Source organism: Ochotona princeps, chromosome 24, assembly GCF_030435755.1.
Source record: "Ochotona princeps isolate mOchPri1 chromosome 24, mOchPri1.hap1, whole genome shotgun sequence".
Taxonomy (NCBI): domain Eukaryota; kingdom Metazoa; phylum Chordata; class Mammalia; order Lagomorpha; family Ochotonidae; genus Ochotona; species Ochotona princeps.
This window is the reverse complement of record NC_080855.1, coordinates 1,471,218-1,488,287: the sequence shown is the minus strand read 5'-3', so window position 1 is coordinate 1,488,287 and position 17,070 is coordinate 1,471,218. Positions and strand designations below refer to the sequence as shown.

Here is a 17,070-nt window from a genome sequence, read left to right as displayed (position 1 = left end):
TCTATCAGCAATGAAGACTTCTCATCAGCACAGCCTGTGGTTTTACATTTACTCTGGAGGAAGAAGTCACCAGATGAAAGGTGGAAATGTTTTCTGTAAGTGCCATGACATTAAGACAGCTGAAGAAATTCAATTAGCATAGGAAAACAGGAGAGAGTTTTTAAAAGCCTGTACACCTAAAATAAGGTAACAAATAATAAATTACAGCAAAATGCACAAAATCACCAAACATCTATGACTTTTTATGTGTATAAACTATGTATATCACTAGAAGACAACATCCAGGATCCCTATCAATATGCAATGCACACACTTAAATCCTTAATATAAATGATGTTGCATTTTAAGAACCTTCTGTGTGATTTAATCTCTCTCCATGCAATAACATTTTGCATCTATGGATGACAATACTACCCTTTCTATATTTACTCCTTTTGACAGTTTTAAAAACAATCATTATATTTTTTTGTAGGAAAGGCTTCTAAAACATAGTAGATGCAAATGATTCTACTTTCATGAGATTTTGTCTACACAAATATACAAAATATGCTTGAACAAGCCTGAATCAAGGTGGGTTGTGTTTTCACAGACCCTGTATCTTTCAGGGCAAAATTCAAAAGGCTCTGTCAAGTATTTTGTATCTTGGTGAAGGACATAAGTTGGCTCTGCCATATTGGTCCTTTTTGGAGTGAATACCCCCATTGATTTCATTATTTCTTACAGACTTTCCCAAATCTGCAACCAATTGAGTATAATCTGAGAGCTTCATTCACAACCATGTCCAGATACTCTATCTGCACGACAGCACCATGTTACAAGTGTCTGGGAAGGAATAAATAGATTTTGACAAATTGAGTTTTGAAATCATGTGTTCTTCATCCGGTTCAATAAGCAGTGCATTCAGATGTGGAAATGATTGTGAACTAGCAAATTTTGAGGAGAAACCCCTAACCAGGACCAGAAATACTCAGCATGGCCTTATAATACTGACACTGTCTCATGTGTATGAAAGAGTTGAACGGAGTAAAACACTGCGCTCAAAGAAAATAGGCAAACTCACTGTCTCCTCTCAAAGAGTCTACAGCACTGCCAACAAAATGGGATATGAAAATGAGGAAATCTCTTACTCTGACTAAGAATTTTCACCTCAGAAATGCTGGTCAGAAACTGCCTTGATCACATATATAACCTAAAGAGATGAGGGTCCAAGAATGGCATGTAATAGGTAAAGCCACCACTTGCAACACCAGCATCCCTCATGAGGACCAGTTAGTGTCTACTCCATTTCCATTCATATCACAGATAAATTCTGGGAAAGGCAGCATAGTGCAGTCCAGGAGTTTTTGTAACTGTCACCCTCATGGGAGCCCAGAAGCGGTTCTGAGCTCCTGGATTCACCCTAATGCCACATGGGTCATTGTGGCGATAAGGAGAGTGACCAGAAAATGAAAGATCTCTCTGTCCCTCCTTTTCTTTTTATCTTTCTCTACAGTTGGCTCTCAAAATAAATAATACATACATACATACATACATAAGTAACTAAATAAACTTTTCTTTAATTGGCCTATTGGAGACCAAAATATTTTTTAAATAGATATTTATGTGGCAATCCAGCTCAAGTGAGGATTCTACAGAGATAGGAAAACATCTCTGTTCCACATACTTTTCTAGAACAGTTCCTCGGGCATAGCTTCAGGCCTCAACTGCAAACTTGGAATTTGATCCTGGTATTTATCCAGCCCTCAAACAGCCATATCACACTAGACTCAAAGCTCCTTCACAATCAACAGCAGTTAACCTGGGCCATCTCTTGTCTTCTTTAACACTGATGGTGAGAACAGAGAACAAGAATGACAGGAAGCAGAACACAGTAGGCCACCCCAGGCCAGTGCAGGCTAATGCAGGCCAGTACAGGCCAGCTTCACTCACCCAACAACTCTACCAGACCAAATGTAGCCAACTGAAGTGGAGCTAATGACCACAAATTTGAGTAACAAAGACTCCTTCTAGATGACACTGTGCATTATTTTAATAGACACTTAGGACCAACACTGATTTACAAAAATATTATAGTTCCTTGAGGAGCAACTTCAGTCTTGTTTCTCCATGAGTGTTTCTTTTTAGATTGTTCCTTTATTTGTCAATGAAGTTTCACCTTAAACATTTTGCAAGCACTCTCCTGAACAAGGCTGTGGAAGCATTCTATCAAGGCACTGTCCATATCCCTGCAGTGTCCCCATCCCAAATATCACTCACTCATTCACCTTATTGAACAAAGCTACATCAAATTCCTGCTGCAGTTTCTGCTGAGCATCATGGTGGGTTGCTAATAAATACATGATGAAAGAAAGAATGTTGCTAGTGGTCCCATAGCCACTGAAACAGTTAATTGACCAGGAGGCAAGCTTTGTATCAGTCAAAGCTAAAAAGAAGAAACAAATTCTAAGTTAAGTGCATCACTGTGAATTACACTATATAATAGAAGTAAATTTCCACTTAGGAACAGATGCTATGGTATAACAAGTTAAGTTACTGCCTACAAAGACAGAATTGGATATGAGTGCTAGATTAAAGTCCAAGTTCTCCACCTCAAATTAAGCACTCTGGAAATGATTTTGGGAAGAAAGAAGATGGCTCCAGTACTTGGGGCCCTGAACATGCACAGAAGTCTTTAATGGAGTTCCAGGTTCCTGGATTCTCTGTACCCAGCATCATCTATGGCAGCCATTAGGGAGTTAACCAATGATGGTGAAATACTCACTCACCAGTTCTTTTTTTAACTCTTGTTTTAAATCAATTAATATTTAAAGAAATAAGCAAACAAATAAACTATACAAAAGTTCTAAAATTCCTGTAGGAAAAAAATGCATAATTACCATAATTATCAGGCACTTTGGGTCAGCTAGCTAATACTTCACCTTCCATTGCCAACATCATATATGAGTGCTGATTCATATCCTAGTGGCTATACTTTCCATCCAGCTCTCTGCTTACATCCTGGAAACTACAGAGAAAGGCCCATGTACCTGAATTGGGGGTAGAAATAGTTCCCAGCTGGGTTTTGGGTCAGCTCAACTGTGGCCATTGTGGCGATCAGAGTGAACCAATGAATGGAAGATTTTTTTTTGTCTTTCCTTCACTATATAAATCTGACTTGCCTACCCAGTAGAAATTTTTTTTTAATAAAAGAAAAAAATGGAGAAGAAATTCAATGTCAAACAGTGGATGTTATTCACACAGACCCAGAAAAAAAGCCAATGTGCTTGAATTCACTTTGTCCCAGAGTCTATCCCTTATCCTGCTATCCTCTCTTATTACACCATCCTCATTACCAACTCAGGTGGGTGATTTTAGGAGACAGCTACTCTGTCACAAATGCACTGTGCAACCAGTACACACTTGGTTAATCATCAAAGTGAAATATGCAATAGAATTTTCTTAAAATATACTGTATTCTATCAAAAATATTGCTTTGAAAACAATATGTATACAAAACGATGGCTTTACTGTATGAAAATTAAAGCATATGAGAAGTAAGTATATGAGGGGTAAATTAAGGAGAAAAGAATGGGCTGCAGATAAACTTATGTAATTTGGAATGCAGTCCAAGAAACAGCAGCACCTGGAAGCTCACAAAAATGCAGATTGCCAGCAAGAATTAAGCAGGATAGATTGGAGATTCATCAGAATTCTGAAAATAGGTCTAACATATAACCCAGCTATTACTCTTCTGAGAATTTGCACAAAAGAAATAAAATCATTCTATGAAAAATAATTTTCTGTGTTTCTGTATTTACAGCAATTCAATTTATAATAGCTAAAATGTGCATTTAAATATGCATATGAAATATTCACCCATTGGTGATTGGGTAAAGAAATTCTATTTTAGTGAAATAAGTCAGTCTCCAAAAGACAAATATGTTTTCCCCCATTTGAGAAAACAATTATACATAGTACAAAATACACGGTATAAATGACTAAAATTGACATTTGACATTTTGAGGTTTCATTATTATTTATAGCCCTTATATTTTGGTGGATGTCCATTTTCACACCTTGTTGCATTGTTTTTTTTTGTAAACAGCTAAACCTGTTGTTACAAAAGGAAGAGTACCATTGTAAAAGTTACAAGAAAAGTAAGAACAGAAGGAACAAGTTGAGTGGCTAGTGTGAGAATTATCATTCTGCTCCTAATACTGTGTATATGACTAATGTGATATCAAATCTGTATTAGTGAAAGAAATCAAAATACTCTGTTGTAAAACCTAGAGGGAACAAAACTGAATGCAAAATATGTAATTCACATAATTTTTGAGACGTGTATGTAAAACAGGGGTGCTTGCATTTGACAATAAAGTGCCAACTACAATGCTCTACCACATATGGAAACCAGTTCATATCCCAGTTGCTCCCCTTCCAATCCAGCTCCCTGCTAATAGCCTAGGAAAAAAATATTGCCTGAGTGCTAAGGCCTGACACATACATGTGAGAGCTGGAGCAAACTCCTAGCTTTGACCTGGCCCAGTACCCAGTATCCCAGTTGATTTCTCTCTCTCTCCCTTTCTTCTTCTTTTTTCTTCTTCTCCTTCCTCTTCTTCTCCTTCCTCCTCCTCCACCTTCGCTTCTTCTTCTTCTTCTTGCTCTTCTCCTTCCTCCTCCTCCTCTTTCCATTCTTCTTCCTCTTCTCCCTTTCTCTTCTCTTTCTCCTTCTCCTTCTCCTCCTCCTCCTTCTTCTTCCTCTACTCTTTCTCCTCTATGGAAATCTGCTTTTCAAAACAAAAATCCTTAACCAGAAAGACATTATACTCAATGGCAGATCTGAGAATAAGAAAAGGGTATGGGATGGGTCATTTCCAGTCACAACACCAGCCAGTAAACATTTGAGCCAGGATTGGTGGTGACTGGGTTGTGTTGGGCTGCAGCACCAACAAGCACAAGATGGAACTGGGGGCAGAGCAGGCCAGGCAGGCTACAACATCATCTTGCATGTGCCAAGGTGGGATGAGCTATGATAGATTCAGCTGTGGCACCCAACAGCACACACAAGAACTAATGGTGTTAAGAGGGGTACAAGCCTGGTATGGCAGCTCTTGAATCGAGATACTCCTGCTGGCCCATTGCTTCTGATGGCGAGCTTGAGAACTGGAACTTGGGACAGTCCATGTTGGGCAGGGCTACAACACTAGTTGGCTTGTGAATGGGGTTGGGGAGAACTAGGGTTGGCTAACTGACTGTATCCACTGGTGCATGCGTGTGTCAGAATAAGGGCAGTCTGGTTGGGCTATACCAAAGCATCAACTGGAAAATACTGAAACCAGGGAGAATTCCACACTGCTGAAGCACATGGAAAGTGTAAGCTCAAGGACTGGAAACAGCTCAGTAGGGAAACTATGGACTCCAACACCCTGGTAAGCACATAACCAGAACTGAGGTTGGGCCTGCCGAGACAGATGGTGATACTGCTGGCATTAGTGTGAGCTGTAGGATGGAGTCAGTTAGGATGAGTTAAGCTTCAAAGCTCAATTATGTATATGAGAGTTTAATGGGTGGTAAGACAGATTGGACCAGACCACTGCACATGCTGAGAGGCAGAGAAACCAGGACTGGGGTCCTGATAGTGAAAGTTATTGTGGGTCATTCTGACTGGGCTGCAGTTCCCAATTCAGTATGTAAGAGTTAACAGTGTGGAGGGAAGGGTTGGTCTGAGACACAGTACCCATTTGTTTGTGTAAGAAATGGGGTTGGAAATAGATCTGACACAACAATTGCAATTATCAGTGTGGACGTAGGCTGATGACAGAATGACCTGGATTCTGTGCAGGAAGATACATATGCAGGAATCAGGTCTAAGATCACATCAGATGAGATTGCTTTGAGGATCCCACAAATAAACCACTGAACTCATAACTCCAGCTATGGGGAGAGTGGCAGGACCTGTGAACTGTCACCAGAGTGCATTTGTCCCAGATGGGCCTCCTCAGTGGCTTTAATGGAACAATGGAGGGCATACACAGGGAACATGGAGGATATGTCCGATCATTGGAGCCTGCAGAGGGCATCTGGTACCCTAGCAGAATAAGGACAGAACAAATAAGTCAACTATCCCAATAAAGCATGATAGCAAAATTCTGAGTGAACAGGGACTCACAATTGGACTATGTCAGCCAATGGACCTTGGAAAGCTACCCTCACCCTTGCATCTGTGAGACTGACAGCATCTCAGAACTATTGAAACCACTTGAGCAGAACCCTTTAAGGCATGCTCTGCATCAGGGGTTTATGAGTGACGTAGAATGGCTATTCCCCTTCCTCATGAACTGAAGTGGTTGGAAGGCTGGGTATGGGTTCTCCTGTTGTCTCTCCTCTTTTCCTAGATACAAGGAGAAGGAAAAGAAAATGTGGACATAATGGTCTGGCCCACTTTCCCCTGATCCAGAACCCTTTCTAAACTAATCAATTATGTAAACATTATCAAAAATAAATTTATTTGGGCCTGGCAGCGTGGCCTAACAGCTAAAGTCCTCGCCTTGAATGTGTCATGATCCCATATGGGTGGTGGTTCTAATACTGGCAGCCTCACTTCCCATTCAGCCCCTTGCTTCTGGCCTGGAAAATTAGTGGTGGACAGCCCAAAGCCTTGAGACCATGCACCCGCATGGAAAACATAGAGGAAGTTTTTGGACCCTGGCTTCGGATCAGTGTAGCACCAGCCTTTGCGGTCACTTGGAGAGTGAATCATTGGACAGAAGATCTTTCTCTCTGTCTCTCCTCTCTGTATATATGACTTTGCAACAGAAATTAATATTGAAAAAATAAATAAATTCATTTTAAAAAGAAACGAATTGTGACATTTAGGTATCTGTACCCAGAAATACATAACTGCCTACACTAAATATTGAATCCATAATCTAAAACATAGTTAATGAAAAAATATCTGTAATGTTATGGTTTACCATAGACAATGTCTATAACACAATTAAGGATAAATTTATAAAAATAAATTTAAACACAAGCGCTTTCTCTGTTATCAGAAACATCTAGAAGCATCCACAGCCAATGTGAAAACTTGAGGAGTGATTTAATGGATGAAAGCATACACTCACTCACTTACTCTTTCCCACTTCGCAAAAAAATCCTACTGTTTGCAAAAAAAAATGGTGCCACGTAAAGACCATTATGCTCAGTGAAATGAGCCAATGCCCTCAAAAAACAAATATCATATGCTCTCTCTGATATAGGCAGGGTATTCTTACAGAAAAATGAAATTTCAATAAATATATATGTAAATACCAATTTATCTCTATCTCTACCTCTACCTCTACCTCCACCTCCACCTCCATCTTCATCTCTATCTCTATCTCTATCTCTATCTATCTCTATCTCTATTTATCTAGAGGAGCTCTATAATGGAGGCAAGCATACCATGAAGTGGAGGTATGTTGCAGCATGCATCTCAGCTTCAGAAAAAAAGATGGACTGCCAATGAAATTCTTACATATATCTTGTCAACAAAATGCTGGACTCTACTATTGTCTATAACTACAATGATAAAATACAATTAAACAGAAGAACGACAGACTTATGACTGTTGTTGCAGGACTAAACTAACATTACCATATAGAAGAAAACAGGGGAAGGAGAAGTAGGAGGGTTGAAAAAGGGCAGAAGAGGAAATTTCTTTTTTTTTTTTTAAAGATTTATTTTTATTACAGAGTCAGATATACAGAGAGAAAGAGAGACAGAGAGGAAGATCTTCCATCCGATGATTCACTCCCCAAGAGAGCCGCAATGGGCCAATGCACGCCGATCTGAAGCCAGGTCCCAGGAACCTCTTCCAGGTCTTCCATGTGGGTGCAGTGTCCCAAATCCTTGGGCTGTCCTCGACTGCTTTCCCAGGAAACAAGCAGGGAGCTGGATGGGAAGTGGAGCTGCTGGGATTAGAACTGGCACCCATATGGGATCCCGGGGTGTCCAAGGCGAGGATTTTAGCTGCTTGGTCACGCCGCCAGGCCCAGAAGAGGAAATTTCTAAGCCTAAGGAACTGTATCTTGGTAGATAAAGATTTGTTTAATTTCAAATAAAACTAAATGATCTAAAGAAAAATTAGAAAGATATATAAGAAGATATATTTATACAGATGAACTGGCATCAGCCCATCCTACTCTCTAAGCAACTTTTAAATACTTGCAAATTAGTGAGATGGTTGGAAAAACATTGATAGAGTAAAAGTGACCATGATAAGCCTGTGGACTGGGGGAGACTTTTGACACTGACAAAAGGAAACCTGGAGAGATGGAGAAACTGAAAATGAAAGCCTGCCAACATCACTGGATATGATCCATATGGAAATAATTTATTTCTTATTCTCTGTGAGTACATTTGATTTGCCTCATTTTGCTCACAGAAATGATGAAGAAAGCAAAGTCACTCTTCTACCAACAACTGTGATCCATAAACCACTCACTGTTTTCATATAATGGAAAGCTATGGTTCTCTGCTTGGTCATTTCTCAGGCTTGCAGAATTCACTCTGGCTACCATCGATAACCTCTGAACATGCATCCATTGGCAGTCTGGCAAAAACTTCTCATCTGCCTGGAAAATGTCCTCCTATTTTAAAACAAACCGTCCCAGAGATCCCTATTCATTCTTGGTTACCTTTGTAAAATTATTTCCTTTGGAATTCTGGGTTTTAATCATCAGCTGCAGAAAATCCACTTGGTGCTGAAAGAGAAATGTCAAAGACATCTGAGTTATCATCTCAATAATATGACACAAAATGCTAATTGGCATGCCTATCATTGTATTTCAAAGGTTCTCATTTGACTCATTTTCATATCACCTGCCTAAAATACTATTTACTTCATCACCTACCAAACATGCCCAAAACCTAGAATTCACTCTCAACCAGTAACTGCATATATATTAGTAGTTATGCAAAATGTCACACAGAGGACTTTACTGAAATAGAGCATCAGTGGCCTTTTCTTCAGTTTTGCAATGACAAAAGGAGCAGATGGAATTCTCAGTTCCAGATGATTTCAATGATTAATTCCATCACATATTTTTAAAAAGAACTAGCATCATTTCTTTCCAAACATTTGTAAAACAGACGAGAGAGAAACAAGATTGAAGAATAGGGCAAGGACACATTTAAACAGAGAATCATTAGCCAGGGTGAATCAGAGAGGTAGTAATCTGAGACAGTAATCTCAGGAAACAGGAGAGTACAGGTTGATGGCAGAGGGACACCTGGAGACCTATGGACATGGAGAAGCTGTAGAGAGAGTGGAGTGGTGAGGTAGTGACCAGATACCTCAGGGGAGGCTGGCAATATGCGATTGGAGTTCCGCCAGCAGCCGGGTGGCACCAGATAGGTTCAGATGGCCCCAGACCTAATTTCTAGTACTCTCAGACCTCCACAATGATTGCTACATTGTATACTCAGGAAAAGGCTGTGGGAATGAAGCAACAAAAGAAAGCTGCACAGGCGATGAGCAATGCGGGAACTCATTTCAGTCTCAATGCATCACACTAGTCTCAAATGGAAAATAGTATCAATGTGCATCCTGCCAGTTCCACCCAAAATAATTCTGGGTGGCCTTCAGATGTAACATATAAACATGCTCTGGCAAAACCAGCACTGCTGGCAACCCAGAGATTGGAAAAATTGTCATCTGATAATTGCAGGTATTGCTTGAACTGGGAGTGGGGGGGGAGGCTATTCAGGCAATGGTGTGGCCACAGTACCACAGATCACAGAGGTTAGAGAGAGGTGATCCAGGAGATGAGCTATAAACATCATAGTGGACGCCTAGCAAAGAGCCCTGGACAGAAACTCACTGAGGGGAGTGGCACAAGTGTCTGCAAATGAAGAGCATGGTACTGCGCACAAGCAGTTAAATGAACTGTGTACTTATGGTGGCAAAGCTTAGAAAACAGCTTAAGAATAATCTACTAACCAGAATTGCAATAACCAAGAACAAAAGAGCCAAAGGGACAGAGGCACAATGTATATCATTAATGTCTTCCCTCTCCAAAAGCAAAAACTTCTGTCAACCTCACTGTAAATTGAGGAATACATTGAGGAAATGGGGGGTAAATTTGTTTCCATTGCTGAGACAGCTAGAGGTTGAGGGAGTGCATCAGCTCATGGGGGCCTGAAGATGAAAGACACAATCCATCAAATTAAAAATTCATTAGAATCATCAAAGAAAAAAGAATCTCAGAACTAGAAGACATTACCTTCAAAAACGGGAGAAAAAATGGCCCAGCTTCCTGCTTGTGGCCTGGGAAAGCAGTCCAAGACGATCCAAAGCCTTGGGATCCTGCACTCACTTGGAAGAAACAGAGGAGGTTTTTGGCTTTGGATCAGCACATCTCTGACCATTGTGGTCACTTGGGGAGTGAATCAACAGACATAAGATCTTCCTTTCTGTCTTTCCTTCTCTCTGTATATCTGAACTTGCAAATAAAAAATGAAATAAATCTCTTAAAAATGGGAGAACAACCGAAATGCTGGATTATGTATCAAACTAACAAAAGTATTCTAGAATTAAAGGGCATTATTAAAAAGTAAAAAAAAAAAAAAAGAAAAAAAGAATTATGGCAGTTTGGGCCCTGGCGGCGTGGCCTAGCCGCTAAAGTCTTCACCTTGAATGTCCTGGGATAACATATGGGTGCCGGTTCTAATCCCAGCAGCTCCACTTCCCATCCAGCTCCCTGCTTGTGGCCTGGGAAAAGCAGTCGGATGGTCCAAAGCTTTGGGACCCTGCAAAGGCGTGGGAGACCTGGAAGAGGTTCCTGGTTCCTGGCTTCGGATCGGCGGGCATAGCACCAGCCGTTATGCTCACTTGGGGAGTGAATGATCGGACAGAAGATCTTTCTCTCTGTCTCTCTTCCTCTCTGTATATCTGACTTTGTAATAAAAAATATATAAATAAATCTTTAAAAAAAAGAATTATGGAAGTTCCAGAAGGAACAGAAGCAGAAGCGGGGTTTGAAAAATGTATTCAGTGAAATAAGAAATGAAAACATCCCTAATTTTGGGGAAAGGATATTGAGACAAAATACAAGAGGGTCATAGAACTACCAGCCAGTTTTAGCAAAGCAATATTTACCATGACGTGATAATCAAGTTCTCTTCAGTGGAACACAGGGGAAAGACCCATAAATATGCAATTGAAAAAAGTAAGTTAATTTGTAGATAATTGAGTGACATAATCCAGATTCTTTATTATTATTATTATTATTATTATTATTATTATTATTATTTTATGACATAGTTTAATATGTGCTAGGGTCTCCATTTCCTCTTTCCATGTTACCTCCATACTCCACTATTCTCCCCTCCATTCTTACAATGGCTGTCTTTCAGGAATTTGCACAAGTCCCTCATGCTGCCACTGAGGTGTCTAACAATGTAGGAGATTATGAGCCATTTTGCTGTGAATTAATCCTTGTACTGCATCCATGAGGACATAATTCTCTCTGTTTCCACCTATGAACATTTTAATTTCCACTATACCTGCATTAAGGCATCCTCTTTATTACAGTCGACCATGGGGAGAAAAAATGGTGAACCTTCATCCCCATGAAGTTAACAAACAGGTAACAAAGTTATCAATGTGACACTAAGGTCGGGAAAGAAAGTGGCCAACATCTTCATGTAGGAATAAGTTACAGTGTATGAACTGTGTGGCACTAATGAAAGTGAAATAATTACTAAATCATTGTTCCTTAAGGGCAGCAGCAGTAACAGTGATAAAAAGGACATTGAAAATCTTAGGTGATTACAACAAATCAGTCTCAAAGGAGAATCAAGATGGCGGAATAGGGTAAGGACATGGTTAAACAGATGTAGAAGTATTAGCCAGTGAAGCAGAGAGCACACATTCCAGGAAATAGAAGAGGACAGAACAACACCAGAGGGATACCTGGAGACTGACAGACACAGGAAAGCAGCAGACACAATGCTGTGGTGTTGTGGTGACTGATACTCCAGCAGCTAATGGAGATCTCAACTCCACCAGCAGCCGGAACTCCACCAGCAACCAGGTGGGAAGGGACTTTCACTGGGAGCTCGGGAGGTTAGCCCAGACAAAGAACTGTCCATCCTGCTGGTCCATTTGATTTGACCAGGAGCAGAGACAGAGCAGCAGATCCCAGATGGGCAGTGTGAGAACAGGGTAGATTTCAAAGCCCAGTCAGCCCCTTAGAGCTGAATTGTGCACCATGTTGCCTAAGGAGGCAAAGGCAAGGGAAAGGACTGAGCATACACTGAGCTGGGAGTGAACTCATTTCTGACTCAATGAACTGCATCAATGTGGCATTCTACAAGTTCCACCCAAGACAGGTCTGGGTAGCCCTCAGACTTGATGACCAGCAGATCAAGAACTCTAGTAGTTTTACATCAGGCACCATTTTGTATACTGTGGCAATAGCTTTAGGACTGCTAGGGACAACAACGAACTGCACATGTGCTGAGCTCGTGAGAACTCAACAAGTTCCGTGGATTGCACTGGTCCCCCAGGAAAATAATACCGACTGTGGCATCGTACAGGTCAAAATAGGTTCATGTGGCACCCAGATCTAATGTCCAACAGGTTCTGGCAAGATCAGCACCAACCACAACCTAGCTATATATGACACCTGGTGTCTCCCTAATCCTGGGACCTAATCCAGACAGCCTCAGCACAGTATCACAGGAGGTGGAGATTGGTGAGCCAGGAGTTGGGGTGTTAGAGTGTGGGTAAAATGCTATTGTTGGGCAGTGTGAGATTCCTTTGTACTGAACAACTGCTACATTGCTAGGCCAGGAGGCGCCCGGACTTTGAAAGGATTCCACTTTAGTGATAAATCTGTTCTTTGCTGCCTTGCAACATTGTGAAGGCAAAGGCACAATTCTTCTCTGGTCCCAGGAACTAGCAGGAAGATAAGGGTGTGAGAATGGGATGAGCCATACAGATAATGGGTATGGGGACAGAACAGGCTGCCTGTGCCTGAAGGCCCAAAAATAATGAACATGTCTAAGGTTGTTACTTTTGATATATTTCCCAGTCCCAAAGGGCCTATATAAGCTACTGTCTTGGGCTGTTCGGGGTCCAACCGCCCGGCTTGCCTGGCTTGCGTGCCCCAAGTGCGGTCTGACCCCAGCATGCTGGCGCAATAAACTCTGCTGTTTGCATTACCAGTGAGACTCTTTGTCATTGTCTGGGGGTTGACTAGCTCACACCCTGACATCTGGGGGCTTTGACCCAGACTCTAACAGGGGCTACTGAGTTCGTTGTAGAAATCTAACATAAGAACCCAGACCTGGAATTCGCTGGAGGGAGTGGCACAATTGGCTGCAAGCAAAGAGTTGTGTACCAACTGCAATAAGTAAAATCAAACTGTAGAACTGTGGGTGACAGAGCTTAGAAACCTGCCCCAAGGAGAAGATTCTGCTAACCAGAAGCACAATGACCAAGAGCAAAAGAAAAGATAAAAGCACAATGAATATTACTGAAGACTCCCCTACAAAAGTGCAAAACCCTATGCCAACCTCAGAGTTAACTTAGGAAGACATCAAGAAAATGGGGACACAGAATTCAGAAGACTCATTTTAAAACTTCTGATGAATAATAAGAAGCTCATGCAAGAGCTCAAAGAATTAAAGGACTATGTTACACAAGCAATAGCAGCAATAAATCTAGTCAAGGCTGGTATATCAGTATAAGAACACAACAGAACAAATTAAAAGTACAGTGGAGAGTCTCCAAAATAGAATGAAGAAAGCAGAAGAAAGAATCTCAGAATTGGAAGATATTTTCTGTCACCGGGGGAAGCAGAGCTGGATCAGGCCAAGAAAAAGTATTCAAGAATTGGAAGACACTATTAAGAGGTCAAATAGAAGAGTTATGGGAGTTCCAGAAGGTGCAGAAAGAGAAACTTGTTTTACAAATATATTTAATGAAATAATAAAGGAAAATTTCCCTAATCTGCAGAAAGAATTGGGAAATAACATCCAAGGGTGGCACAGAACTCCCAAAAAGCTTGATCAAAAGCGATCTTCACCAAGACACATGATCATCAAGCTCTCTTCAATTGAACATAAGGAAAAGATCCTTAAATGTGTATGTGAAAAAAATTAATTGACATATAAAGGCATGCCAATTAAACTTACAGGAGATCTCTCCCAGGAAACTCTGCAGGCAAGAAGAGAATGGAGTGACATTTTCCAGATTCTAAGAAAAAAAATGTCAATCCAGCATAACATATCCAGCAAAATTTTCTTTTGTCTTTGCAAATGAAACAAAATTCTTCCACAGTAAAGAAAAGTTAGAAGAATTTGCTTCCTCCAAACCTGCCCTACAAATGATACTTCAAGATATTCTCTTGGTAGAGAAGAGGAATAGCACCAAACAAAACCAAAGGAAAATGGGAAGAACATCCCATTAAAATGACAATAGAAGATTAAACCAATGAACAACCCATTCCTAAAATAACAGGACCAAAGCACCACCAATACATATTAATCCTGAATGTAAATGGCTTAAGCTCAACCAAATGTCAAACATTAGTAGTCTGGATTAAAGAACAAAACAACATCTATTTGTTGTCTAGAAGAGACACATTTCCCCAACAAAAATCAGTGGGAACTACATTGCATGGATTTTGTTGGTTTCTGTTAGTTTCATCTCTTCAAAACACTTTCTTCTGATTAAATTTTTCAATGACAGATCATAGAGTAGCATCATTTTCTTCAAGAAGGTTCTTGATTTTCATTTCTTCTGCTACACATTAGTCATTTAGTAGCATGTTATTTAACTGCATGGTGTTGTTAATCTTTTTTTTCATTTTTTCATTTTGTTGTGTGGCTTTTCACTTAGGGGATGTACAGTAGCTGTGTAAAGGAGACTGTCATATCTGGTAACATGTGATTTCATTTCATGGCATTGTAAATTTCTATTTTTCTTTCTATTGTTGATTTTATAATTATGACTTTTCATTTGAGGGGCTGTACAGTAGCTGTGAAATGGAGACTAACATACCCAGATGTGAGGATACAATGTAGTATGCATTTCTACTTCCAAAGATGAACTTACAATGAAACTGTTTACTATATCTTGACAATAGGATGCTGGACTCTCTGCCATTGTCCATGCCCATATGATGGATATATGACTGTGTATGACGAACTATATGTTAGTAATAATATAGTGGAACTAGGCGGGGAGGGAATTGGGGCTGGGATAAGGGAAATCCCAGGAGACTATGGAACTGTATCATAAAATGATAATAAGCAAAAAATAAAACAAACAAACAAATGAGTCTCATGTGGTGGCTATGGGTGGGGTGCCCCTGCCAGGCCAGACCAAATGCTGGGGACTCAGGCCAAAGCCACTGCTGAAAGGCAGCAGCTAAGTCCTAGACTTTCTCCAGGCCCGAGAGATCTCTTCCCTCAGGGTAAGCACACCATGAGGGAAACCTGGGAACTGGATTAAGGCCCCCAGCTCTGCCCTGCTGCTAATATCTTGCAGCAGGAGAAGTTTGGGTGGAGTTCGGCTGTGGTTTTCGGCAAAAGCAACTCGCAAGGAAGAACAGAATACATGATGGAGCACAAGTAATATCAAAGTAGGCTCTTACACCTACTGGTCTGCATGAGCCAGGGATACTAGGCCACAGCATCAAAGGCAAAGGCTGAGACAGGTGGGTGAGGGGTTAAGCCAACTGGGTCAGAGCGAGCACTAGCATCTGTGTAATCTAGGGCTGGAGACAGGCTCAGATGGGGAGCTTTGATAGTACACCCTTACTTTGTTGGGGTTTCACAGCAGAGTGCAGGAGCCAGAGTGGGGGCTGCATTCTGGTCTGGATATGGCAGCTCCCTTGGCACAAATGTGAACTGGGGCTGTGCGCACTAACCAGTCTAGATGCCAGGACTATCTGGAGCTCTGGAGAACCTGGGTAGACTTAGGATGCCCTTACTGAGCCATGTGTGAGCAGTATCCGGGTATAGACAAGCCTTGGCTGGGCTGAAATATCTAACAGTAAGAACTAGAATGAATTGAAGGCCAGCAAGGAGGGCTGACCCATGGACCCATCAGTATGCACAAGAGCTGGCATAGGGAGAGGTATTGATGAAGAAGCTTGGGAAACTCCTTTGTTGGGACACAGTCCCTGCAAGTGAGTGCAAGAACCATGATAGGAAACAACCCAGCCCAGGCCAGAGAAAGTTACCCATCCTCATACATTTGGCATAGATATGAGCAGACTAGGCTGAACCAGTTCACATCAATTGCTGGCAAATTTGAGCACCAAAATAGAGTGTGGGTTAGATCAGGTTTGGTTGCGACACAAACCATTGCACATTACAGAATGCCAAGCTGAGGTGAGCCATACCGGATGTGGCCACAGCACAAAAACAGCACACGTGAGAACCAGGGATGGAGGGGGCAAAGCCAGCAATGAGAATATGGGCTCCCCTGCTGGACAACCACTCCCACTGGAGACTGTGAGTTGGGATGGGGGCAGACCAGACCAGGCAGGGCTACAACACCTGTGGACCTCAGGTAAGCTAGATCATGGAAAAGCTCGGAAAAGGCTGGGCTGACTATTCTGGCTGGTGCAAGCAAAAATTAGAGTGGCTGAGGGTTGGTTGGGCTTTGCCACAGCAACATCTGGCAGAGGGTAGCACTGGGGATTAAATCTGTCAAGTTAAACTCCAGTACCACTTGGAGAGTGCATAATCCAGGAGAAGGAGTGGCCTAGTATGGAAATAATGGGCAGCTTCCGGGCCCAGCGGTGTGGCCTAGTGACTAAAGTCCTTGCCTTGAACGCCCTGGGATAACATATGGGTGCTGGTTCTAATCCTGGCAGCTCCACTTCCCATCCAACTCCCTGCTTGTGGCCAGGGAAAGCAGTCAAGGATGGCCCAAAGCTTTGGGACCCTGCAACCGCATGGGAGACCTGGAAGAGGTTCCTGATTCCTGGCTTCAGATTGGCACAGCACCGGCCGTTGCGGCTCACTTGGGGAGTGAATCATCGGATGGAAGATCTTCCTGTCTGTCTCTCCTCCTCTCTGTATATCTGA

General features: G+C 41.6%; 1 protein-coding gene across 1 annotated transcript in view; it reads right to left on the bottom strand.

The window, feature by feature from the left end:
* Positions 1 to 710: 710 nt before the first annotated feature.
* LOC131483227 (cytochrome P450 3A6-like) overlaps positions 711 to 17,070 on the bottom strand; it is a gene marked incomplete at its 5' end in the record, with an annotated part of 387,281 nt that continues 370,921 nt past the window's right edge. Inside the window, 1 exon segment of the mRNA XM_058680734.1 lies at positions 711 to 811. Within this exon segment, the coding sequence (XP_058536717.1) occupies positions 711 to 811 (101 nt within the window).